The following is a 24,383-nucleotide window of genomic DNA, read 5'->3' on the forward strand; positions in this document are numbered from 1 at the left end:
TCAATAAACCAGGCGGGCCTGCACCTAAACAGAAGGGAACAGACGCGAGATTCTGACTGTGCAGGGCATCAGCCTTGGTGGAGCAGCTTGGCTAGGCTGCCTGAGACTCCAGATATGACAGCTGGAAGTGGGGGGTGGGGGCAGGCCCAGAATCTCCTGTCTTTCCCCCTAAGCACCGAGAACCAAGATCTCCCCCGCCAAGGAGCCCAGTCGTCTGCCACGTATCCCATTGCAGGCTCTGGGGCAAGCCTGGGGGACCCAACTGGGCAGGCAGACCCGCCACCAGCACACCTGGGTCCTGTCCCTGGGCCTCAGCAGCAGCCTCAGCAGCAGCCATGCCTTCCTGTGCAGCCGCTGCGGCGTGTAGGATGCTGATAACAGGAACAATGAGGCAGAGGAAAAGTGGCAGGAGCGGGACAATGAGTGGGCCTCAGGGACTCTCCCAGGCCAAGCACGATGGAGGAAGGAGCTGCAGGTCCCAAGGGACAGCCTGGGGACTACTGCGTGGTGGGATGGAGAGTGGGGACCCCAGGGCCCCAGGAAGAGGGGGGCAGCCTCAGCCTTGCTCCCACCCCTGAGAGAACCCCTTTCTCTGTGGCTGGGGCCAGGGAATTACTCCAAGCCCATTACCCCAAGAAGGGACCTTCTAGCCTCCCCAGGGCAGAAGGGTAAGCATCACACAGCTGCAGTGAGGGCAGAGTGGCTCCTGGATGATCTCAGCTCTGACACCCGGAGGCCCACGACCTCTGACTCCCTCGTCTACTCTCCAGCCTGTCTCAGGCCCCGCCTGTGTGGAGTGAAGGGTGCCCACGCAGGACTCCAGTTCTGCAGGTAGACCAGCCAGCGGGGCAGCAGATGAAGACCTGGGGGTTTGTCCAGAATGAGGCTGAGTTGTCTTGCTGGGGGATGAGTGCCTGCTGTTGCTGAGCAAGTCATCCTGAGAGGAGCCGCCTCTGCTCCGGGCCAGGAGTGGCCGCTGGAACATCCCAGGTGTCACGGTCACTTCATTTATGGCTCACGGCATGTGGCAGAGCTGGAGCAAAGTGTGTGATCAGAGCTCCCCGGGCCAGAACTGGAGAGGTTCAAAGGTGGTCCAGGGGCTAAGTGAGGTGCCTTGAGGGTATTTATCTCTTTTCTAAATCCGGACTGTGGCTACTGAGTCTGTGTCTATTTATTCATTGCCTAGCTCAGCCTTAGTATGAAAAAGATGTACAGCAACCAGCAAGATGCAGACAAAAGAAGAGGATAAAACAAAGAACGAAGTGGAGGGAAACAGAGGAAGAGAGGCTCCGCGGAGCCAGGAGAAAGGGTTAGGGTGCAACAGAGCCTGCCTTGAGGCCCCTGTGGGCGAGTGGCGCAGCACCAGGAAGGAGAAGCATCCCCATCACAGGCTGTTTGGGAGGAGCCAAAATAACAACAAACAAAAACACCAACGTGTTATTTCTGATACTAACACCAGAGACCAAGCCTCATCCAAAGTCATCAGGGAGGGAACTCAGAGCAAGGGGCTGGAAACATCCAGGCTCCAGGATCCTGCATCTCAGAGCTTGTCGAGGGTCAGGCGGGGGCCACTCATGAAAGGCTCTATGAGGAGGCCTCTGAGACAGGCCCACCCAAGCCCCCTACTGTTGGTGGCTTAAGCCAAATATTTTAAAATTCATTTTTATTGAAGTTTATTGTAGTTGCTTTACAATGTTGTGTTAGTTTCAGCTGTACCGCAAAGCAAATCAGCTGTACGTATACATACAGCCCCTCTTTTTGGATTTCCTTTCCATTCAGGTCACCACAGGGCACTGAGTGGATTTCCCTATACAGCAGGTTCTCAGTAGCTATCTATCTCACACATAGTCTCAGCAGTGTATACTAGTCAACCCCAATTTCCCAACTCATCCCACCCTCAGGTCCTGCCTTAGTGTACATGTTTGTTCTCTATGGCTGTGTCTTTATTTCTGCTTTGCAGATAAGTTCATCTGTATCATTTTTCTAGATTTCACTATCAAGCGATATTAAACAATGTGTGTTTTTCTCTTCCTGGCTTACTTTACTCTCTATGACAGTCTCTAGGTCCATCCATATCTTTGAAAACGGCAAGTTTTTTTCCTTTTCATGGCTGAGTATATTCCATTGTATATACCTACCACATCTTTATCATTTCTCCGCTGAAGGACATTTAGGTTACTTCCATGTCCTGGCTATTGTAAATAGTGCTACAGTGAGCATTAGGCTGCATGTATCTTTTTGAGTTACACTTTTCTCAGGGTATGTGCCTAGCAGTGGGGTTGCTGAGTCCTATGGTAGTTCTATTTTTAAATTCTTAAGGAATCACTATTCTATTCTCAATAGTGGCTGTGTCAATTTACAGTCCCACCAACACTGCAGGAGAATTCTCTTGTCTCATAGCCTCTCCAGCATTTACTGATTTTTTGATAATGGCTATTCTGACTGGTGTGAAGTGATACCTTATCTACGCAAAACAAGCTACTTGTCAATGCAATCCCAATCAAATTATCAATGACATTTTCCACACAACTAGAACACAATTTTTACGGTTTGTATGGAAACACGAAAGACCCCCAATAATCAAAGCAATCTTGAAAAAGAAAAACCGGAGGAATCAGGCTCCCCAGCTTCAGGCTATCCTACAAAACTACAGTAGTCAAGACAGTATCAACTGGCACAAAAACAGAAATATAAACCAATAGAACAGGGTAGAAAACCAGAAGATAAACCAGTACCCGTATGATCAAGAAGGCAAAGAAGGCAAGAATATACAACAGAGAAAACAAGCTCATCAGTAAGTGATACTGGGAAACCGGACAGCTACATGTAAAAGAACGAAATTAGAACGCTCCCTAACAGCACACACCAAAATAAACTCACAATGGATGAAAGGCCTAAATGTAAGGCCAGATACTGTAAACCTCTTAGAGGAAAACATAGGCAGAACACTCTTTAACATGAATCGTAGCAATATGTTTTTTGACCCACCTCCTAGAGTAATGAAAATAAAAACAAACAAATTGGACCTGATTAAACTTAAAAGCTTTTGCACAGTTATGGAAACCATAAACAAGACTAAAAGACAACCCTTAAAATGGGAGAAAATATTTGCAAATGAAACTGACAAGGGATAATTTCCAAAATATACAAACAACTCAGCAGCTCAGTATCAAAAAAATAAACAGCCCAATCAAAAAATGGACAGAAGACCTAAATAGACATTTCTCCAGAGAAGAAATATAGATGACCAAGAAACATGAAAAGATGCTTAACATCAGTAAATATTGAGTGCGTGCATGCTGAATTGCTTCAGTCATGTCCAACTCTTTGCAGCCCTCTGGACTGTAGCCTGCCAGGCTCCTCTGTCCATGGGATTCTCCAGGCAAGACTAGTGGGATGGGTTGCCATGCCCTCCTCCTCCAGGAGATCTTCCCAACCCAGGGATAGAACCCATGTCTCCTGCACTGGAAGGCGGGTTCTTTACCACTAGCGCCACTTGGGAAGCGCTCATTAATTATTAAAGAAATGTGAGTCAGCCGAATTTTAAGGGAAAATTCTAAAGCACAGGTGCCTAAGGATGGAGGTGGACACTTGGCCCCGCCCCCAGGTAGCCCTCCATCATCCCCAGGTAGCCGATTTATCTGTCTGTCTCGGTGGAGCTCTGGCCAGGGATGGGGTAGCGGGGTGTAGGTGTCCCTCCCAGGCCACACCCCCAGGGGCTCTCTGTGAGTTCCTGGTTCACGGCCTGCCACCTCTCTGCTAAGGCTAAGCTGTGTTCCCCGGGTGGGGCCTCCATCCTCTTGTGAAAGATGAGACATTTGGGAGGCCCCTCCCCTCCCTGCTCCCTGCCCAGGAAGCTAGAAAGGCCCCAGCTCAGTCCAGCTGGGCCTGGTATGGCACAGGGTCTACCGGGTCACGAGCAGGTAACCTGGCTTTTACCCTCCTGAGCCCACCCCTCCCCCCAGTACCTCCCCTTGCCAACACCTGTATTTCTTGATAAAACTCATTTAACCTTAGACACATCACCTGCACTGGGGAACACAGCCTCTTTGTGGCAGAAGGCAGGGCTGCTCCTTGAGAGTGCCTGTACCCCCCGCCCTGCCCTGGAGCAGCGTGGACTGCGATGATCAGAGGTGTGTGTCCAGCCCCCAGTTCAGCCTTGGGGGCGAACCAGCAGCTCTCGAACACTGTGCTGCCCCAGTTTTGCAGGATTCCGGCACATCCTCCAGGTCAGGGGACAGGATACCTTGGCACTGACCCCCGCCGGTCTAGCCGGGCCGACTGCCTCTCCCTGGGTCAACTGGCTGGCTCAGTCCCCTGTGGTTTCCTCGTTCACACAATCAAGCCCAGTGCCCCGGAGCTCCCTGTTAGGGACTGTTTTGTCAGCCCTTGGCATGCAATCAACAGAGGTGACACCAATTACTCGTGTCACAGCTTCTGGAGAAGACGGAGATGTATGCAGTCCAGCATGGGGACCATCCATCAAGGTCTGAGAAGAGTGGACTGGGGGTCTGTCACGGTGACAGGGATCAGCGTGGGGGGCAGGGTCTCTCAGGACAGCTGCTTGGGAGAGTGCATTCCATCAGCAGAGCTGCCACCTCGGCAGCGGCGCTGGGCCAAGGTGACGACGACCAGGACTTTTGGAGCCAGGCATCCAAACCAAAAGCCCTCCCTCCCCCGCGTGCCAGGTCTGGCCACGCAGGATCTTCCCTGCCTTCTACACCTCTGGGTTTCAGACCATTCTGTTTCCTCCCCCTGGAATCGCCCCAGCCCAGCTCCCAGTGCCTCCATCAAAAGCCGCTCTCTTTAGTCAAAGTGCTGATCAAATGCACTCTCTCTTTTTTTTAATCAGTAACTCCATTTGTGTTTTATCCAGTTACAACAATAGATAATTTATGTAACAACTTTTGTGCATTTAAAAGTGTAGACGATAGAAGTTCTAGGGTAAGTGTGACTTCCACGAACTTGTTATACATATCTAAAAATAATTCATACTTATTAGTGGAATAAACCCCTAAAATTCCTTTCTTTTCCTCCTTCTCTCTTTTATTTTTAATTATAAAAGTATGATAAGATATGTATAGGAGACTTGGAAAATACAGAAGCGAAGTTGTGTATAGTTCCACTGTAAATTACAATTATTTTTAAGGTAGATAAATCAAGATTTTTAGTTGGAATTTCAATATTAAAAAATCAATGGAATGAATATACAGAAAAGTAAAAGGATATAGTGAACCTGAAAAGCACCATGAAGCAAGTTAACATAACTGAGATTTATAAAATTTTCACACAACAGTAGGGTACAAATCCTATTCAAGTTCCCATAGACTATAAACTAGGAGACACTGGAACACATCCAGGGACATAACATAAGGAAATGCACTCTCTTTTGTAAAACCCTCCCCAGTTTACTCCCTTCCAGTGGGAATATGCTTTCTTTCCCATGGCTGAACTCCAGGAGCCTCTGCACCACCCCCCCTCCCCGACAACTCATTTCCAACCTGTTCCAAGAATAATTGATTTATTAAATACTCAGTATGGCACATCCACAGTTATCATACCAATTAATTCTCATAGCCACTTAAATATGTGGGCATCGGGTCCATTTTGATAGATGGGTAAACTGAGGCTCAGAGACATTGGTAACTTGGCCAGAACACATGATTGGTGAGTAGGGGGTGGCAGATGGGCGAACTGTGGGTATAAAGGAAGGCATGACGTAGGGATCTACCAGTGGATCCTTCAGGATCTACTGATTGCTCCCAGGGACTCTGCACTAGACGGAGCCCTCACTTGGGACACAAGGAGGATGAGACGGTCCATCCTGGAAGTCCCACCAGTCACAGGAGGATGCTGGTCTTGCAGGAGGACCTGCCAGGGCCTGAGGAGGCCAGCACAGTTCTGCTGGTAGGGGGTCCCAGCTCCTTTTTGGCTTCGGGGGCCTGGTTTTAAGTCCCCCCTGTAGAGTCAACTTGGAATGTCACTCCAGGCCTAGGGAAATCGAGTCTTTCCTGTAAAATGTGATGCCCACTTAGAGTCACACACAGTGTACATGGTTTACACCAAACCCCAAGATATTCCAGGGAAGGACACTTCCTCCATGGGAAGGGGCCAGCTTCACCTTACAGCCATCTGTCCCCTCGGCTCTCAGAACCCGGCTCCCGTCCATTACACTCTGAGCATCTCTCCATGAGAGGCCTTTTACTGGAGGATTTCTCAGCCCTGTTTATCCATCTGTCTGTATCAGTTTTTCCATCCATCAAATGGGTACAGCAGACTTTGTATGGCTTCTTCCCTGGGTCATTCTGAAGGCCTAAGGAAACCAGGCTGTGCTTTGTAAAATGGGCCCCTTGTGTGTGAAGGGTGGTCTGGTAGAGCCCCACAGTCTATTTTGTGGGACTGAGGGGGATGGGAACAGAATCCCCAAGCCACAGAGAGGTGTGTGTCTCAATCAAAGTCAAAAATGGCCAAGGCTGGCAGCTCGCAGAATGGACCCAGGACTCAGGACCCAGGACAACTCAAGAGATTTTGCAGAATGACCGGTAAGTACGTGGCCCTGGCTCTCTGATGGGAAGCTCAAGGAGGGCGCTCAGCCCAGCGTCAGAGCCGGAAGGGACTCTAGGGTGTGCAGATGAGGACATGGGCCTGGAGGAGGGGAGGGGCTGGTCTAAGTCACCCCACTGAGCTCACTGACAGAGAGCCGGGATGGGAGGCCCCACCCCCTGAGGTGGTCCCATGGGTGCCTTCCCAGGAGACAGCTAGCAGTCAGCACAGAGCTCCTCCTCTGCTTTCGGTGTCCGCATCTAAGAAACTGATTCTCTGAGGCAGATGGGGAGTCACTCAACCCACTCGCCCTTCAGAGAACTCATGCAGGGTGGCCCTCAGCCCCAGCAAAGGGCTGTCTTTCCTAACTCAGTTGAGGAAGTTAAAGCCAAATGGGGGTGACACGCCAATGCTGGACGCATTCCTGGATCCTTCACATGTGGTCACACAGCCCCATACCGCCCCCACACCACAGCCCGGCAGGCCACTGGCCTAGCTTTTCTCCTCCTAATTTTCCTCACTCCAGCTCCTGATAACACAGGTTACCTCCTAAGTATAAAACACGTCCAACTCACCCAAACATTCAAGCCAGACCCGAGTTCTCTGCAGAGACACCAAGGGCTGGACAGTGAACCCATCAGCCCTTTTCTTATTCAAAGTGGCCCTGTTATGGGGGTGACACGGATACACTGCTATGTATAAAACAGGGAACAAGTGAGAGCCTGCTGGATAGCACAGGCACCTCCACTCAGTGCCCGGTGCTGACCTAAATGGGAAGGAAATCCTAAAAAAAGAGGCGATCTATGTATACGTTTTGGAGCAGGACATGACAACCCACTCCAGTGTTCTTGCCTGGAGAATCCCCCTGATGTACAGCCCACGGGGTCGCAAAGAGTCGGACGTAACTGAAGCGCCTTAGCATGCATGCGTGTATACATATAGCCAATTCACTTCGCTGTACACCGGAAACTAACACGACATTGTAAAGCAACTATACCCCCATCGAAAAAGGAAAGGAAGTAAATGCTTAGGGAATAGACACAGGAAAAAATAAAATAAAACAAAGTAACTCTGTTATAGTAATTATTGGGTTGGCCCAAAAGTTCACTCACGTTCTTCATTAAGATGATACGGAAAAACCCGTAAGAACTTTTGGGCCAACCCAATAATTAAGCCTCCTTGGCCTTTCCGAGAAGAGGGCAGAGAGTTATTCCTACTGAAAGCTGGGCTGAGGGCACAGGGAGGTAGGCGCGCTCCACCCCGTCTGTTAAAAGGACAAATGTAGGCAGAGACATGGGTTCCATGCCGCACGCCTGAATAGATCCCAGATGTTAAATCTGAGAAGGTTCCACACTCCCCTCCCTCTGGGCCACAGGCTGTGGGGAAGGGGCTTCAGAGCACATCGGAAAGGGAAGGGGTGAAAAAAAAGATACAACAGCCCAGAAAATGCGAATTGGCTCAGGGAGCAGCATAATGGGAAGGTTTCAGCGTGATATATGGTGGCGGGGACGTTATTAATGGTTTGCTGATTTTTACCTTTAAAACCTTTGGGCAGATTATTTATTATGTCCTTGGCGTGCCTGTGATCTATGGAGGGGGCACTAATGTGCGAGCAGGGCCCCCCGTGTCCCCGCGCCTCTACAGCTTCTAATTAGGCTGCGATGCTGCTCTACCTGCCCGACTCTCCACCCACCTGGGCAGAGGAGGCAGCGCCGCCTGGGCTCTGAGGCTCTTCTTTTGTGGAATCAACTCATGCCTGCGAATCCAGGGAGCTCAGCTTCCAGGCCTGACTCTGTACCGACCCACTGTGTGACCTTGGGCCAGGGTGGGCATCTCTGAACCTCTGCGCTTGTATCTCTTGAACAACACAGAGATAAAAATGGCAGAACGAAGATGGAGTTGGGTATATGGTCTTCCTGGTCCAAAAGCCTCTGGCTCCTGGGACACAGAGAATTGGAGACCAGCAGTGTTCTTCCGACAAGTCACCATCATCCGCCCCAGAAACCGAGCATCTCTGGTTAAGGTGGGAAGTCAGCCGTCCTCCTCTGGCCCATCTGTTGTGGCTCCACTGGGAGGGGATGTCTGGACCCTCCAATGCCCCAGCTCAGAGCACTGGACTAGACGTTAGGGACAGAGCCAGGCCTAGAAACCAAGTGCAGCCAGGAAGGCCACCCGGACTGTCTCCAGACACGAACACCGGACTAGAGAAGACCACGCCCCTCTGGGACCCCTCCCCCAAGGAACCTCAAGGTCCTGCTGGTCCCCACTTCTCTCTTCCAGTCCCACCCAGCGACTCCCCAGTCCGACGGCAGCCCTCACCTCTCTTAGACCTTCTGTCGCCCCTTCCTGTGCTTCGGGGACCTACTGGCTGAGTGCAGCTGTGAGCCGGGCCAACCAGAGCTCTGGTCCTGCTTGAGCAGCTGGGGCAGGGAAGACGCCCGCCCTTGTGCTGGCCGAAGCTCCAGCCTATTTCACTGGAAGTTCCTGGGGAGATCCCAAGACTCTCACTCCCACCCGCCTCTATTCTAATAGAACTCTCCCTCCTTCCAGAACAGGCGTCTCTCGGGCCATTGGCCTGGGGGTCAGCAGTCTCCTTCTCAACCAGGCAGCATTTCTCTGACTGTCTACTTCCCTCCTGCCCAAAGACACCCTCCCCCAACAGACCACATGACTCCTGAAGGCTTCTCCTAATTGCTGTCACCCCTATTCTACAGCCCTGACCCCCAGTCTCAGCTCATGACGAATGTACCCCATCCTGGCTCCTGTCCTTTCTTCCTGGAGAACACTCAGACCACCACTGCCCCTAGTCAAAACAACTCAGGCAAACTGGCCTTTCTGCTGCTATGGTTGACACCGGATCCACGTCCATGCATCTCCCAGTTTCCTTAGCCACCGTCTGGGTCTTCGCTATCGCTTCCGCCCGTGGGCACACAGAACAGGAATACAGCTCTGTTTTTCGCTTGCCCATCAGGAGGGCAGCCCTGCTGACTGCTGAGCTCCAGGGAGGGGCCACAGTAGGCCCAAGGAGTGGGACTCACGGGGGCCATCTTTCCTCTCTGCGTCCGCAGCAGCTGCCACGTGGCCTGGCCCAGCAGAGCTGCTCATCATAGGCTGGATAGAAGAACCAACAAATGTCAAGGGTCCCGGTATGTAGTGTGCCCTGCAGCGCAGGCCTGGGTAACATGGGGAAACCCTATCACAATGAGCTTCTGCTGTTGCGACATGTGACTGCAATGATCCATCGCACAAGCCATAATCTCTGTCTGTAAGAACAGTAGGAACAGCTCCAGACGCAAAAGGGAATAGTTTACTCTGTAGCTATTTTTTCTCCTCACCCTCATCCCTTAAATTCAGAACTTGTGTGGGTTTGATTCTGATAGGCATTTGAGAAGGTCAGGTGGGCTTAGAAGGCTGAAACCAAATAAGGGAAGAGAGACCACGGCTCCTTGATGGTAGGACAGAGGATCTGCAAAGCATTCCGTTTATCTCCGGGTCCCCAACATTTTCTGGAGCCATCTGTCCTGTCGGGGCCTGTCTTTCCAGGGCAAGGAAGAGCTCGCCAAGCTAGGGCAGAGCAAAATGGGATGCGGAGTTCAGCCTTTTCCAAGAAAATGAGTCACTTCCAACTTTCATCCTTCCCACCTTCCATTCATTGCCCCAGAGGGCATCTGACCCCAAGATTGTCTTTTCCCAGAACTGCTGTGATGATGAAGCTTTGAGAAGTCACCCAGTTCATCCCTTCGCCTTGAGGCAGGTGCTCCCAACTCAGCCGGGAGGGCTGGGAGCCATCTCATTCCTTCTCGGATACGACGGGAGAGTCAGGACTCAGGAGAGAGATGCTTGTGTGTGCCCTGACCCTGTGCTCTGGGGAATCCACTGTGCCGAACTTCAGTCTAGCCGGCCATAAAGTGCAGCAGTCGTAGTACCCGTGGCATCTGGGGTGGGACCTCTCATCCTGGTAACAGACTGGCCCAGAGCTGCCGGGCGTTTCACCTGCTGGCCCCTGCATGCCGCACCACCAGTTGCTGGGATTGACAAAAATATTCAATGCGTTTCCCAGGCTGCCCACAGGTGGAAAACCATAAGTTCGCCTTTGTTTATCAGGAACGGGCCAAGGGGTGTGAGCCCTGGAGTAGGGAGATGCTGGCTGGGACAAGGCGTGAACTTGGAAGGTCAGCCCCCAAGCCAAGGGCAGGCAAGGTGGCCAGAGGTGGGGCTCAGTGGAGCCCAGCCTCCCCCAGGTGGCCCCTGGAAATGGCGATCCAAAGGGAGGAGCCGGAGGTTGAAGCCCAGCCCAAGGGGTGCGTATAAGCAGTCCATCAGGCCTCGCCTCAGGCCCTGGCTGCATGGAAGAAGGGACCCAGGCCTAGAAGTGTCAGGTTTGGGTTCAGACCATGGCTTCCGGACCTATCCACCACATGTCACTGAGTGACTCCCCTCTGAACCCATTTCTTCATCTAGGAAGCGGCAACAGGTGACCGTGTATTAACACAAAAAAGTATCTTCTGGATATGCTTCAGGGGTGCAGTAAGGGATCATGGGTTTTCACTGGGAGTCTTCGGACCAAAGAAGGAGCAGAAACAGCAAAAGTGCATAGGGTCCTCTGGGGAGAGGAAGGAAAAAGACCAGCGGGCTGGGAACGAGGAGACATCGGTGTTTGGATGCAACATGCAGGCAGAAAGGATGGGAAGCCAGAGCTGGAGAAGGGCTTGAGGAGGAGATACTCAATGAGTCAGGGGGCGTCATTAGGACAGTGGGCCACCACCATCTCAAGAGAAAGGGTTACTAGTGTTTGGAAAATTCACAAGCAGCAGCGATTTCAGGGCCGAGGATGGAGGGGTGCGATGAGCTGAGATAGGATGGGAGATTAGATGAAAGTAGGGGTGTAGCGGTGAGGGCTAGGTGTTCTCCTGACCTGTAGGGGCTTCAGCTGGTTTCCTCATAACAAACTGGGTGCCTTGAGCTATGAGTGCCCCCCACACACACACAACCAGGTCTAAACATTTAACCCAGGAGGACATGGAGGACAGGGCAGGGCTCTGTAAACCCTGCTAAGAATAAAGGAACAGGTGGGATCTGGAGGGGACTCGGAGGGAGGGCGTGGAAGCAAGGGAGGGTGCAGAACGGGCCCAGAGGAGGCACACCACCAGGTAGCCATTCCACGAATGCTGAAACTGAGCTGCTGTCACTGGGACGTGAGCCTGACCACCCATCTCCAAGTCCCATGACATTTCCCATTTTCTTCTCTTGACCAGAGACGAACATGCCATTTTAGTGAAGTGCTGGGTCAGTAAGAGCTGGGGTGGTTGTCTCTGTCACTTGAGGAGATAGCAGATTATGAAGCAAAGAGGTTGAAACATCTCTCGGGAAATGACTGAGGACCTCAGGTCACAGAAGAGGTGCACAGTGGATGCTCCATGTCCACTAATAGTGACAAGGTCTGGACAGTCCTAAATACCATTATATCTAATCCAAGCTTACAAGGCAATGTGTTTCACGAGGAGTTTCTGACCAAGATGAGTGAGTTCAAGTCGCTTAGTAGTGTCCGACTCTTTGCAACCCTAGGGACTGTAGCCCACGAGGCTCCTCTGTCCATGGGATTCTCCAGGTAAGAATACTGGAGTGGGTTGCCATGCCCTTCTCCAGGGGATCTTCCCAAACCAGGGATAGAACCCAGGTCTCCTGCACTGCAGCCATCTGTGCCACCAGGGAAGCCTAACCAGTTCATAGATACATAAGTGTGTGTGTGTGCATACACTTACATACATATATATACTTCTAAATATTTATTTTTAAAAATTGAAGTATAGTTGATTTACAATGTTGTATTAGTTTCTGGTATACAGCAAAGTGATTCAGTGGTACATACATTTATTCTCTTTCATATGTACTTTCGATGTAAAAACTTGAAAAACTCACCTCCAAAAGAACTTTTATAATCATGTTAAATTAAGAACATCTCCAGCACTCAGATACAGAGCAGAACAGAGGGCTGTGGTGTGAGGACACAGCCGACACCCGACATTTGCTTGATTTTCTATTATTAACATATCTATTTTATTTTTTACATTTATATTTACATTTAAACAACCAGTGAACGGTACCTGTTCTTGTAGCACAGACCTTCATTTTAATGATTCTGAATACACAAAATGGTCCCGTGTGGACGGGAATGCTGGTGAGAAGCTGTGAAGGAGATTCTGCACCAGCAAGGACAGCCCCAGTTCAAGGCTGGAGAAATGTGCTGAGAAAGGGCATTTTTTTTTTTCAATCTCAAAAATGATGGACATTTTTGAAATTATAAAGGACACATGTAAATCTGTTCATCTAAAAAAGCTAGAATCCAGCTGAAAACGGGCAAAAGTCATACACGTATAATCTATGTGTGAATAGATTTTTTAACAAAGACTAGAAAACTCTTTAATCTCATTAGCAATCAAATATAGCTAAAATAATTCCACCTTAAAATGAGGTACTATTTTTGCCCATAAAATTAGCAAAGAATTTCTCATTTTTAATGACTCTACCAAACACAGATGAGAATGTAGCAGGCAAGGTGATATAATTTAGTACTACTTAGATGCTTAGAAAAACAATTTGGCAGAAGATATGAAGAACTCTTAAAAAGTTGGTATCTTTAGACCTAGTAATTCCATGCCTCAGAAACTGTCCTAAGGAAATCATCTGTCATTTGGGGCAAAAAAAATTTGTGTATATATATATATATATATATATACTTATACATATATATATACACACATACATACAATTACATATATGGAAAATCCCATATATATTGAAAAAAAATGGGAATCATCTAAATAGTCAACAAATGGAAATGGTGAAAAAGTATTTTATAGTATCATATTATTTGGGCATTAAAGACATTATTCAGATATTAAAAATAGGTTTATGAAGATTTTGAGATTAAAAGGGGAATTTCTTATGTTAAGTTAAAAAAAAAGGAAGTTTATAAGGATGAGCACAACTATCAAATAATTAGAAAAATGATGGGAAAGAAATGCATCAAATTGCTAACATCAGTTATCCCTAAGGGATGGGATTATGAGTGACTACTTTTCCTTCCTTCTGTTTTTTTGCATTTTCCAATATTTTTCATTACAAAAGCATATATATATATGACACAGCCTTTGGAGCCGAGAACAAATTTTGTCCACTGACACTGAATTTATCTTCTTCTCCCAAGCATTCATATCTCCAGAGTCACCGAATATAGTCAAGACTAGAAAAAAAGCACTTCAAAGTCGAGTGAGGTCATTGCCCAGGAGAGGCCAAGGAGAGAAATAACTGGAGATCAATAGGCAAAAGAAGGAGGGAAACTAGCTGGTAAAAAATAAACACAAACAAAACCTCTCCTGGATCACAGCCAGCCAGTTCCATCCTCTTGGGTTCAGCAGGCATATGGAGGGGAGCTGACTTCTGATAGCCGGGCAGACTGAGACCCTCCCTCACTTGGGGGGTGGATGGGCCGATGGTGCCTCAGAATTTAGACCCAGAGTAGTGAGGGGTGGTCGTGTCCTTGGCAAACCCTTGGCTTTTGCCTGTGTCCTTTGCGCATCTCCAGTGGATCGAACTTCTGACTCAGGACTGTCTCCCAGGAAGTTCTCTAGAAATCTAAGTCATCTTGGTCAAAGCAGTCTGTCCGGTCCATGCGGAGGTTTCTAAACCTCGTTTCTATGGAAGCGAGACATTTCCCTACCTTTTTAGCTTCTAAGTCAGAGCTCTCCTCTGTCTCCTGCTCTGGAGCTGAGCCCTCCTCTGTCTCCTGCTCTGGAGACAGGCCCTCCTCTCCCTCCTGCTCTGGAGCCGGGCCCTCCTCTCCCTCCTGCTCTGGAGCCTGGCCCTCCTCCGTCTCCTGCTCTGGAGCCAAGCCCGCCTCTCCTTCCTGCTCTGGAGCTGAGCCTTCCTCTCCCTCCTGCTCTGGAGCCGGGCCCTCCTCTGTCTCCTGCTCTGGAGCTGAGCCCTCCTCTGTCTCCTGCTCTGGAGCCGGGCCCTCCTCTCCCTCCTGCTCTGGAGCCGGGCCCTCCTCTCCCTCCTGCTCTGGAGCCGGGCCCTCCTCTGTCTCCTGCTCTGGGGCCAGATCTTCCTCTGTCTCCTGCTCTGGAGCCAGGCCCTCCTCTGTCTCCTGCTCTGGAGCTGGGCCCTCCTCTGCCTCCTGCTCTGGAGCCAGGCCCTCCTCTCCCTCCTGCTCTGGAGCCGGGCCCTCCTCTCCCTCCTGCTCTGGAGCCGGGCCCTCCTCTGTCTCCTGCTCTGGAGCCGAGCCCTCCTCTGTCTCCTGCTCTGGAGCCGGGCCCTCCTCTCCCTCCTGCTCTGGAGCCGGGCCCTCCTCTCCCTCCTGCTCTGGAGCCGGGCCCTCCTCTGTCTCCTGCTCTGGGGCCAGATCTTCCTCTCCCTCCTGCTCTGGAGCCGGGCCCTCCTCTCCCTCCTGCTCTGGAGCCGGGCCCTCCTCTCCCTCCTGCTCTGGAGCCGGGCCCTCCTCTCCCTCCTGCTCTGGAGCCGGGCCCTCCTCTGTCTCCTGCTCTGGAGCCGAGCCCTCCTCTGTCTCCTGCTCTGGAGCCGGGCCCTCCTCTCCCTCCTGCTCTGGAGCCGGGCCCTCCTCTCCCTCCTGCTCTGGAGCCGGGCCCTCCTCTGTCTCCTGCTCTGGGGCCAGATCTTCCTCTGTCTCCTGCTCTGGAGCCGGGCCCTCCTCTGTCTCCTGCTCTGGAGCAGGGCCCTCCTCTGTCTCCTGCTCTGGAGCCAGGCCCTCCTCTCCCTCCTGCTCTGGAGCCGGGCCCTCCTCTCCCTCCTGCTCTGGAGCCGGGCCCTCCTCTATCTTCTGCTCTGGGGCCAGATCTTCCTCTGTCTCCTGCTCTGGAGCAGGGCCCTCCTCTGTCTCCTGCTCTGGAGCAGGGCCCTCCTCTGTCTCCTGCTCTGGGGCCAGATCTTCCTCTGTCTCCTGCTCTGGAGCCAGGCCCTCCTCTCCCTCCTGCTCTGGAGCCGGGCCCTCCCCTCCCTCCTGCTCTGGAGCCGGGCCCTCCTCTGTCTCCTGCTCTGGAGCCAGGCCCTCCCCTCTTTCCTGCTCTGGAGCCGGGCCCTCCCCTCCTTCCTGCTCTGGAGCCGGGCCCTCCTCTCCCTCCTGCTCTGAAGCCGGGCCCTCCTCTATCTCCTGCTCTGGAGCCAGACCTTCCTCTTTGCTCTGCTCTGGACTCAGGCCTTCCTCTGTCCCTTGCTCTGGAGCTCTGGCGCCTGATGGGACCCCTTCTTGCTCAGAAGCGGAGCTTCCTGGGTACCTGCCTGTGACTTTTCTCTCTGGATCAGGGATGTCCGTGGCCTGGTCTTCAGTGCTCCTCGTGTATCCGTCCCACGGCTCATCTTCGGAGCCTTTTTGAGAGAGCAGAGAGCAGTTCCCCAGAGAGGATGTACTGAAGGAAGAGAGGCCTGACCTGGGGCCTGACCTCTGCTGGGGGGGGTCTGTCCTTGGGGTTGGGCTCCCGCCTCCAGAAGCCTCACGGGACTGGCCACTTCCCAGGCCAACCTGAGGGCCCCCTTCTTCGTCACCTCCATGTCCTCCTCCTGTCTCTGACTGCTCCTCCCTTGCAGCCCCCTGGGCCTCTTTTGTTTCAGCACCAGCATCTCGTCCGCCTGGACCCAGGCCGCCTCCCCCCAGGCCATGAGGCTCCCCCGTGTCCTCAGCCCCACAGCCCGCCTCCAGGCCTCCTTCCTCACCACCCATGCCCTGCTCCCCCCTCCCCAGCCCCTCCCAGGGGTCGCTGCCTGCACAGGGCTCTGTTTCCCCCTCTTTCTCCTGAGCACCCGCCTCCTCCTCTGTCCCCCAGGGCTCTTCATCCCTGCCGAGGGTCTGGTCCCCCTCCTCTGCTCCGGGGCCCTGGCCTGATCCCAGCTCAGGGTCTCCATCAGTTCCCCGGGCAGTGCCTGTCCCCAAGGGGTCCCTGTGAAGGGGCTCCACCTCCCTCTCCACAGCGGGGCCCACCTCCGCTGCCTCTCCGTCAGCACACCCTCCTTTCTTCTCCTGCAGAATGTGTTGCAGGTCGAAGGCCTTCCTGATGGGCGCGCTGGCTGACCCCGCAGCTTCCACTGGGGATGCGGGAAAAATTTTCTTCCTCACGCAGGCCTCACAGGGACAAAACTCCTCCCCCTTGGCCTCTACTGCAAGTTGGGTCCCCAGGGCTCCTCTGAAGATCGGCAGGTCCTCCAGGGAGAAGGAGGGCGCCTCCCGGCCTCGCGTCTGCTCGGAGAAGGGCGAGAGGTTGCGCAGGGCCTGGAGGCGCCGCCTGCGCTCCTCCGTCTGCAGGGATGCCTCCCAGCGGAGGGCTTCCCTGGGCGGCCCCGTGCCCATGCCCCCTGCCCAGCTCTGGACCTTGAGAAGCTCCTTCTCCACACTGTCCTGGAGCCGCTGGCCCACATCCCGCTGCAGCTCGGCCACCATCTGGTCCAGCAGGTGGTCGCCCTGCAGGCCCCAGCGGGTGCAGAGCTCGGCTGTGGCAGCGGCGAGGTGGTCCATGAAGGCCTTCTCCATCTTCTTCAACAATTTGGACACCCACACAGGGTCCGAGATCAGAGACCCCCTGCGGCCCTTGCAAGTGGCCCTCTCACCAGCCCCCTGGGTGAGCTTGTCCAGGGTTTGCCCACAGCCAGTCTCAGCTGCTCCAAGCAACTTCTCCAAAGGGGGCTCAGCTTTGGGGCCACTTTGACTCCCACTGGCATCCAGGCACCTCTCGCTGAGGCTCCTGGGGGGCTCTGGCGGGCTCCCTCTCCTCCCTGAAGAGCTCTGCGTGTCAACAGCAGTGGGGTCTCCTGGCTCCTCTTCATGCAGGCTCTTATTTTCCCAGACACCAGCCCCATCCTGAGAGACTGGCCCTGACAATTCTAGTTCCATGATTCCTTCCTCTTCCGGAAACCCTCTGACACCCTCTGCTTGCAGTTCCGCTCTTTCTTTTTCTTCTTTTATTTCCTCCGATTGTACCCCCTCTTCCTGCATTGTGTTTTTATCTCCTTGGTCCGGGTCACCCCCCAGCATCTGCTCCCTGCCGTTTTTTTCTGCCCCGTCCTCACTGGCAGCACCCTCAGCCTCATAACTACTCAGCTGTTGGTTTCCTGGAACTTCTTGGTTCCCCGAGGTTCTGGAATCAGGCCCCTGGCAGGAGATGCTTAAGGGCAGCTCCATCTTCTCGGACACCAGGCTGCAGTCCACGGTGCAGGGTCCACTGCCCTCCCCCGAGCCTCCAGAACCACTGCCGACATCCACCCCAGAGGAGGATGTGGGCCTGAAGTCCTCGGTTGCAACGTGGGGCCCGAGGGCCGGCAGGGCCTGGCGCCAGCCAAGCTCCCGGAGGTCTGATTCCAGCTCACCGTTCCTGAGGCCACTCCCTGGCCACAGGGCCTGGAAGGTACTTAGGAGCTCCTGGTACCGAGGGGAGTCTGTGAACCTCACTTTGCTGGCGGGAGACCCAACGTCATCATCATCAAAGAAGTGGAGCCTGGCGAGACAGGTGATGAGGGCCTGGGCTGAGCGGCTGAGTCTCCTGCCCGCTGAGTGGGACACTTCAGGCAGACTGCTGGGCCGGCCCGGCCGGGACCCCATCAGCGCCTTCATGATCTGTAAGGAGGTGGAGACCCTGCTGGGAAGCACGCGCTGGCCCCTCCCACCGTCCACAGCCACTCCTTTGCCTGTTCCAGCCTCTGTAGGGGTTTCTGACACTCCATGGCAAGGCAGACCCTCTCCTGACTTGGGACCGGCACTGCTAGCCGCTGCAAAGGCTTTATCTGGTTCTGCTTCCTCACTGGCCGCCTGTTCCAGGGGCACTTGTCTGGCCCAGACTGATCTTTCCAGGCCATCTGGGGAGTGTTTGTCCACAGGGTCCTCTTGGAGGCCTTCCAGGCCATGCCCGGCCATGTCCTCGCCCTTGTCCTCCAGCTCGTGTTTCATGGGCTCCTCCGGGATGTTGCTCAGCCACGCACGGACCACGGCTTCTGGGGAGGCTCGGGGCAGAGCTCCCAGCAGCTCACCGCCACCTTCCTCTGGCTCCTCCAGGCCTCCTCCTCTGCCTGAGAGCTTCCCCTGGACCAGCCTCCCGAGCTGGGGACCACTGCGAGGATAGCCCCTTCTCACAGCTCTGACTGCTCTCCCTGAGGCTGCTCCCTGAGAGCCAGGGGGCCGCGGAGGCCACGCATCCAGCTTTTCATCTCCTACCTGCTCCCCACTAGGCTCCCCGTCAGCGTTGCGGTCACCCTCCCTGCGGCTGCCTGAAGGATGCCTCTTGCCCGAGGGCCGTGTCCTGGGGGGTGTGGGACAGTACCTGCTGCACACCCAGCAGGCCTTGGAGGAGGGCCCCTGGCTGCCCTGCGGCTGTGGGGCTGGCATCATCTGTATTGTCCCACAGGAGGACCCGTGAGCCAGGGATGTGCCCAGGTGTGAACAGCAGCTGCCCCAGTGTGCTCCCAGCCTCCCTCCCTCAGGCCACCCAGCTGGCAGGACCAAGGGCCAGGAAGGCTGGGATTTGTCACCCCCAGTCTTTTCACCCAGGCCATCAGCTGGGGCACTGAAAGGGCCAGATGTGTTTGAAGGTGTGGGAGCCGGTGAGCACGGCCTGAACTCAGGGCCCCCTTCGGTCTCAGCAGAGGGAGAATCGGGGAGGTGGAAATTGGAAACACAGTCAGAATTGCTCCCAGGGGTAATGGGGATGCTGCTTAGCCCGCGTGTGTCCTGGGAATAAAGAGAGGCCGAGAAGGGTGGCCCTGGGTCCCAGGAGGCCCGGTTCCAGGTGCCCTGTGGGCTTTCAGAAAGGCTGGGTTGGGGGCCGTGTGGATGGGCCCTGTCTCCGCTGGATGGCCCCGGCATTGGCTGGGACACAGGCGAGTCGAGCGGGCAGTTGATGTCCTTAGGGCTGTGGTGCTCCCTGGGGCGGGCCCTCTGGGTGCCTCGACTGCAGACAGAAATGCTGGCTGAGGTCAGGGTGCTGGCTCTGCTCTCCTGCTTTCTGCTCCTGCTCATGGCTGAGGCACAGGCAGAAGGAGGGGTGTAGCCTCCCGCATCATCCCCAGAAGCAGCCGGGCCCCGAGTCGAGGCTGGCCTCACCCCAGACCTATTTCTGGCCTGGGGGTGCCCTGCTCCCTGTCCAAACTCCTCTGCCTGTGGGTCCTTGTTCCCTATAGACAAGGGGCTCACAGTGGGGGAACCCAGAACTCCCTGCTGGGTGGCTCCCCGGGGAGTCTTGATGGGGCGGCCCTGGGACAGCTTGTCCCTTTCGCCACGCTCCTCATGAGACCTGGCGCTCGCGCAGGAGTCAGGAAGAGCATCTGTCAGGCCGCGGGTCCTGGGTTTCAGGCAGCCATCAGGGTCCCTGCAGCCCAGCGCTGCCCCATTGCCTCTGCCTTCCCCAGCCCCCGAGGCCAGATGTGGGCCGCAGCTGGCCACAGCATCCTCCAGGGACCCAGAGCAGCAGGAGGAGCTTGGCTCAGAGCCTCCAGGGGGTGTGCCGCTGGAGGCAGGGCTGGCCCTGTCCTTGCTCCCTCTTTTCCTGCTGGTGACCCTTTGGCTCCGGGGGGCCCTGGAGTGGGAGTTCTGGGTCAGCCCAGACCTCCACTGAGAGGCCGACCACTCTCCCTGGGAGGTGTACAGGGGGTTCATCCAGATCTCGTATCTAGACCCCTGCTGCCGCTGGCCTTGGTCAAAGGCTCCCACCCCTCCCGCCTCGCAGGGCCCCAGTCCCTGTGCCCCAGGCTCTGATGGATCCCTAGAGAGGCCCTTCCACACACAGCCATGAAGATCCGCCTCCCCATCGTCGGGGCCCTCCCTGCTGGTCGCGGTGAGGGTGCTGGCCCTCCCGAGCCTCCTGGACCACAGAAGCGGCTCCTCCCCCAGCAGGTGGAAGCGGACTTTCATCTCTACAGACAGGCTGCCATCCTCATTCATGCTCACGTTCTTCTCGATGTCTTCACCTGCCACCAAGGGGCCGAGCCGGGCAGGAGTGTTCAGAGGGTGCCTGTCGGGGGCAGGGCACATGCAGGCACGATGCGGGCACACCGAGGGGTCGCTGTGCCCCGACCTTTCCGACATCAAGGAGAACTGCCGCGGCCTGTTCTCCAGCCTGGACCGTGTATGGATCACGCTCTGTTTGGCCTTGGGCCCCCAGCTCCCTGGCGCACAATGACAAGCAAGAGAAAAGAGGGAAAGATAATGAGCCACTGGTGGGGGCCTCAGGGCAGAAGAGGCAAGGTCACGAGCCTTTCACAGCCTGTACACCCCTCTCTGTACGCTACCATCTCAGTCGTGTCTGACTCTTTATGACCACATGGACTGTAGCCCACCAGGCTCCTGTGTCCATGGCATTCTCCAGACAATAATACTGTGTACCCCTGCCACCTCCCAAACCAGCAGTTAGGACAGAAACCACTCTAGAGTGACTCTTTGCAGAGTTCCCGGGAGGTGAACCAGTATAACCCAGGGAGATGAACTTGAAGTCCGAGTTCAGTCTCAACCCGGCCACTTCCTAGCTGTGTGAGCTTTGGCAGAGCCTCTTTCCTGAACTGTAAAAGTAATAGATCTATCTGGCAGGTTTGTTTTGAGGATGCAAGGCAGTGCATATGAGACTTCCTCAGAGTTGCTGGCACAGAGCAGGTTCTTCACAGACAGTAGGGTGGGCTGTAGAGCATCAGTGCCCTGAGTTAACTTCTAGCCCTCTTCACTCCCACCCCCAGGGCAGGAAATTAAATCAGTAAGTTGCTGCATACACCCGTGATTGTATAACTGTAAGATGCTTTGCAATTACTAGTGGTGATTTATCATTTATCATCTTAACACTCATCAAGTTTTGGGGTTGATAAATGATGGCAAGGAAGGGCCTACACAGTTCAGTTCAGTCGCTCAGTCATGTCCGACTCTTTGAGACCCCGTGAATCGCAGCACGCCAGGTCTCCCTGTCCATCACCAACTCCCAGAGTTCACTCAGATTCACGTCCATCGAGTCAGTGATGCCATCCAGCCATCTCATCCTCTGTCGTCCCCTTCTCCTCCTGACCCCAATCCCTCCCAGCATCAGGGTCTTTTCCAATGAGTCAACTCTTACGGATGACAGCTAAACTTGTCCCTCAGCATGAAAAAGAGGAAAAGAGGGGGTCACTGGGGATAGAAAGACGTGACCCTGAGAAAGAAGGAAACCCCTAATACTTTCTCATTTTATCTCCTGAGCTAACACTTGGCAAAGAGGGAGTGGCTGGTAGAGGCTGAGCCTACGGCCAGCAAAAGAGCAGATTCCCTTGAGTCCAGCTGGGTAGGAGAAGGTTTGCCGAGCTCTGCTCCTCCATAAGCATCAAGTGAGACTGAGGGTTCCCCCAGGGGAGTGGCTGGGATTGACAGGTCTCTGTCCAGAACTTGGCATGGACAATCACAGAAACCATTGTTGTCATTCTCTTAATAGCTTTTCACAAAGGGTGTTATTTTGATTATTCACCAAAATTTGCCCATAGTAATTTCAATAATTTTGCTGAACTTTTGCTCTGTACTTGTTGATAGTGCTTTAATTTTTTTTTTAATAACAAAGGCTACCTCTGGCATGTAGACTTTTTGGATGGGTATATAGCTGGCTGCATAGATTGATGGATGGATGGATGACCCGTGGTTATGATTTGTTTCTGTGGTCTGTTTGATTCCCACTGTTGCCTAAGAGAGTGATTACTCTTGAAAGACACAAATGCCACATACCCACGATTCACCGTGCCCATAATGTTATACCCACTGTGGTCCTTAATAAAAGCTTATTTTAGATCCTAGAATCTTAGAGCTCAAGGCCTCTTAATTCTGCTCTCTTTAAATACCAGACCCCCCTCTCTCCTATCCCAGCCAACTGTCCACCTCAGTTAATGTGATGAGAAGGAGGAAGGGGCAAGAGAGACCTCTAGAGAACTGAGATGCCCGGGTATGAAAAGGCAGGTTTCCTAAATGATCTAGAAAGGATATTTGCCCAGCCCTCCTGAACCACCATCCAGTGCAAATAAACTGGGCATCCTCCAGACCCAGCTCACCACTTTTGTTCCTTGAAGTCTGCCCAGATGAAAGTTCACTTCCTTTTTTTCTGACATCTTCCATCACCAGCGGTCTGAAGGGCTCGAGACCGGCGCACACCAGCACGGAGGGGCTTCGCAGCAGAGCCTTCAGAGAGTCCACCTGGGGAAGGAGAGTGTGGAGTCAGGAGGCCTGGTCTGCAGGACCCCCTTCTGCCCAGCAAAGCGCAGGTAGAGGGAGGGATTGGACCCATGTTTCCTGACTGGCAGGCAGGTGCTTTTCTGCTGAGTCACCTGGGAATCCCATCTATATACATCCATCCTCTCTTTCCTGATTTCCTTCCCATTTGGGTCACCACAGAGCACTGTGTGGAGTTCTCTGTACTGTGCAGTGAGTGAGTGAGTGAAGTCGCTCAGCCGTGTCTGACTCTTTGCAAGCCCATGGACTATAGCCTACCAGGCTTCTCCATCCACGGGGTTTTCCAGGCAAGGGTACTGGAGTGGGTTGCCAGGACGTCCTCATTAGTCATCTATTTAATACACAGTATCAGTTGTGTCTGATGGCTTCTCTGGTGCCTCAGATGGTAAAGAATCTGCCTGCAATACAGGAGACCTGAGTTTGATACTTGGATTGGGCAGATATCCTGGAGGAGGAAATGGTAACCCACTCCAGTATTCTTGCCCCTTGGACAGAGGAGCCTGGCAGGCTACAGTCCATGGGGTCACAAAGAGTCAGACACGACTGAGCAACTAATACACACACACACACACACACACACACATCAATTGTGTCAGTGCCTCTTTTAAAGGAATAACCACCTGGTTCCATCTAAGTGTTTCGAGCTGAGATCTGGACAACTTTTTAAGGAAACAGTATCCTGGACAGCCTACCCTTTTCCCACTGGTCGTGTATACATGCTTCACAGGAAAGCGCAGTAGGTCCGACGCTTTGCTGAGAAAGGCCGTCAGGTTCCTGGTGTTTCTGTGGCTGAGCACCACTGTCTGCTGGAGTCGAGGGTCCCCATTCTTAACCAGTGTGATCCTCCTCGAGGCTTTGAGACCTTTGCAGGTAGAGGCTGTTCCCGGTGCTTCAAATTCCCTCAACTGCTGAGCAGAAGGGCTTCTCCCCTGGGGCTGGCCCAGCCCGCCGGGGGTCCTGGGGGGCTTCTTATCGGAGCAGAGATAGCAGCCACCATCCTGCAGCTGCTCCAGGGTGCTGAGGCCATGCAGACCCCGGGGTGTGGTGACCGAGCGCACCCCAAAAGAGAGTGGTACCCGCTGAGAGAGCTCGTCCATCAGGGCCCCAAAGCTCCTGAAGGCGCGCTGGTGAACAGCCAGGCGGACCCCAGCAAACCGGGGATCCCCTCGCTTGAGGAAGGTTATCTTCTTGGCCGGCGTGACCTGGGTGACAGAGGGGGTCCGGGCCACAGAGGGCAGGAGGTCCTCGCGGTGGCCGGGGGCCGGGGCGTCCCTTGGAGTGCTGTTCATGGTGGGGAGGACCAGGCAGCTGAAAGGGATTGGAGAAAGGAAAGTCAGCAACCTGAGGGTCTGCGCGTTTCCTCCTGGCGTTGGCCCAGAGGTACCCTCTTTCCACCCCAAATCTTCCCCACCCTGTCTTGGAGAGGCACGTTCGTTCACTCTGATGAGCAGCTACTACGGCTCAGCCACGTCCGACTCTTTATGACCCCGTGGACTGTAGCCCGCCAAGCGCCTCTGTCCATGGTATTTCCCAGGCACGAGTACTGAAGCGGGTTACCTTCTCCAGGGGATCTTCCCGACCCAAGGATCGAACCCCTGTCTCTTGCATCTCCTGCATTGCA

At 53.9% G+C, this 24,383-nt stretch overlaps 1 protein-coding gene across 1 annotated transcript; it reads right to left on the reverse strand.

Annotated features, from left to right (window-relative positions):
- Positions 1-24,051, reverse strand: RP1L1 (RP1 like 1). Its single transcript, XM_069573742.1, has 5 exons — positions 23,455-24,051; positions 22,585-22,726; positions 15,157-20,700; positions 292-371; positions 1-24 (listed from the first exon to the last, which is right to left on the reverse strand). Exons 1-5 carry the CDS (start codon positions 24,049-24,051, stop codon positions 1-3), a joined length of 6,387 nt encoding a protein of 2,128 aa, XP_069429843.1.
- Positions 24,052-24,383: the final 332 nt, after the last annotated feature.

Source organism: Ovis canadensis, chromosome 2, assembly GCF_042477335.2.
Source record: "Ovis canadensis isolate MfBH-ARS-UI-01 breed Bighorn chromosome 2, ARS-UI_OviCan_v2, whole genome shotgun sequence".
NCBI classification, from domain to species: Eukaryota; Metazoa; Chordata; class Mammalia; order Artiodactyla; family Bovidae; genus Ovis; species Ovis canadensis.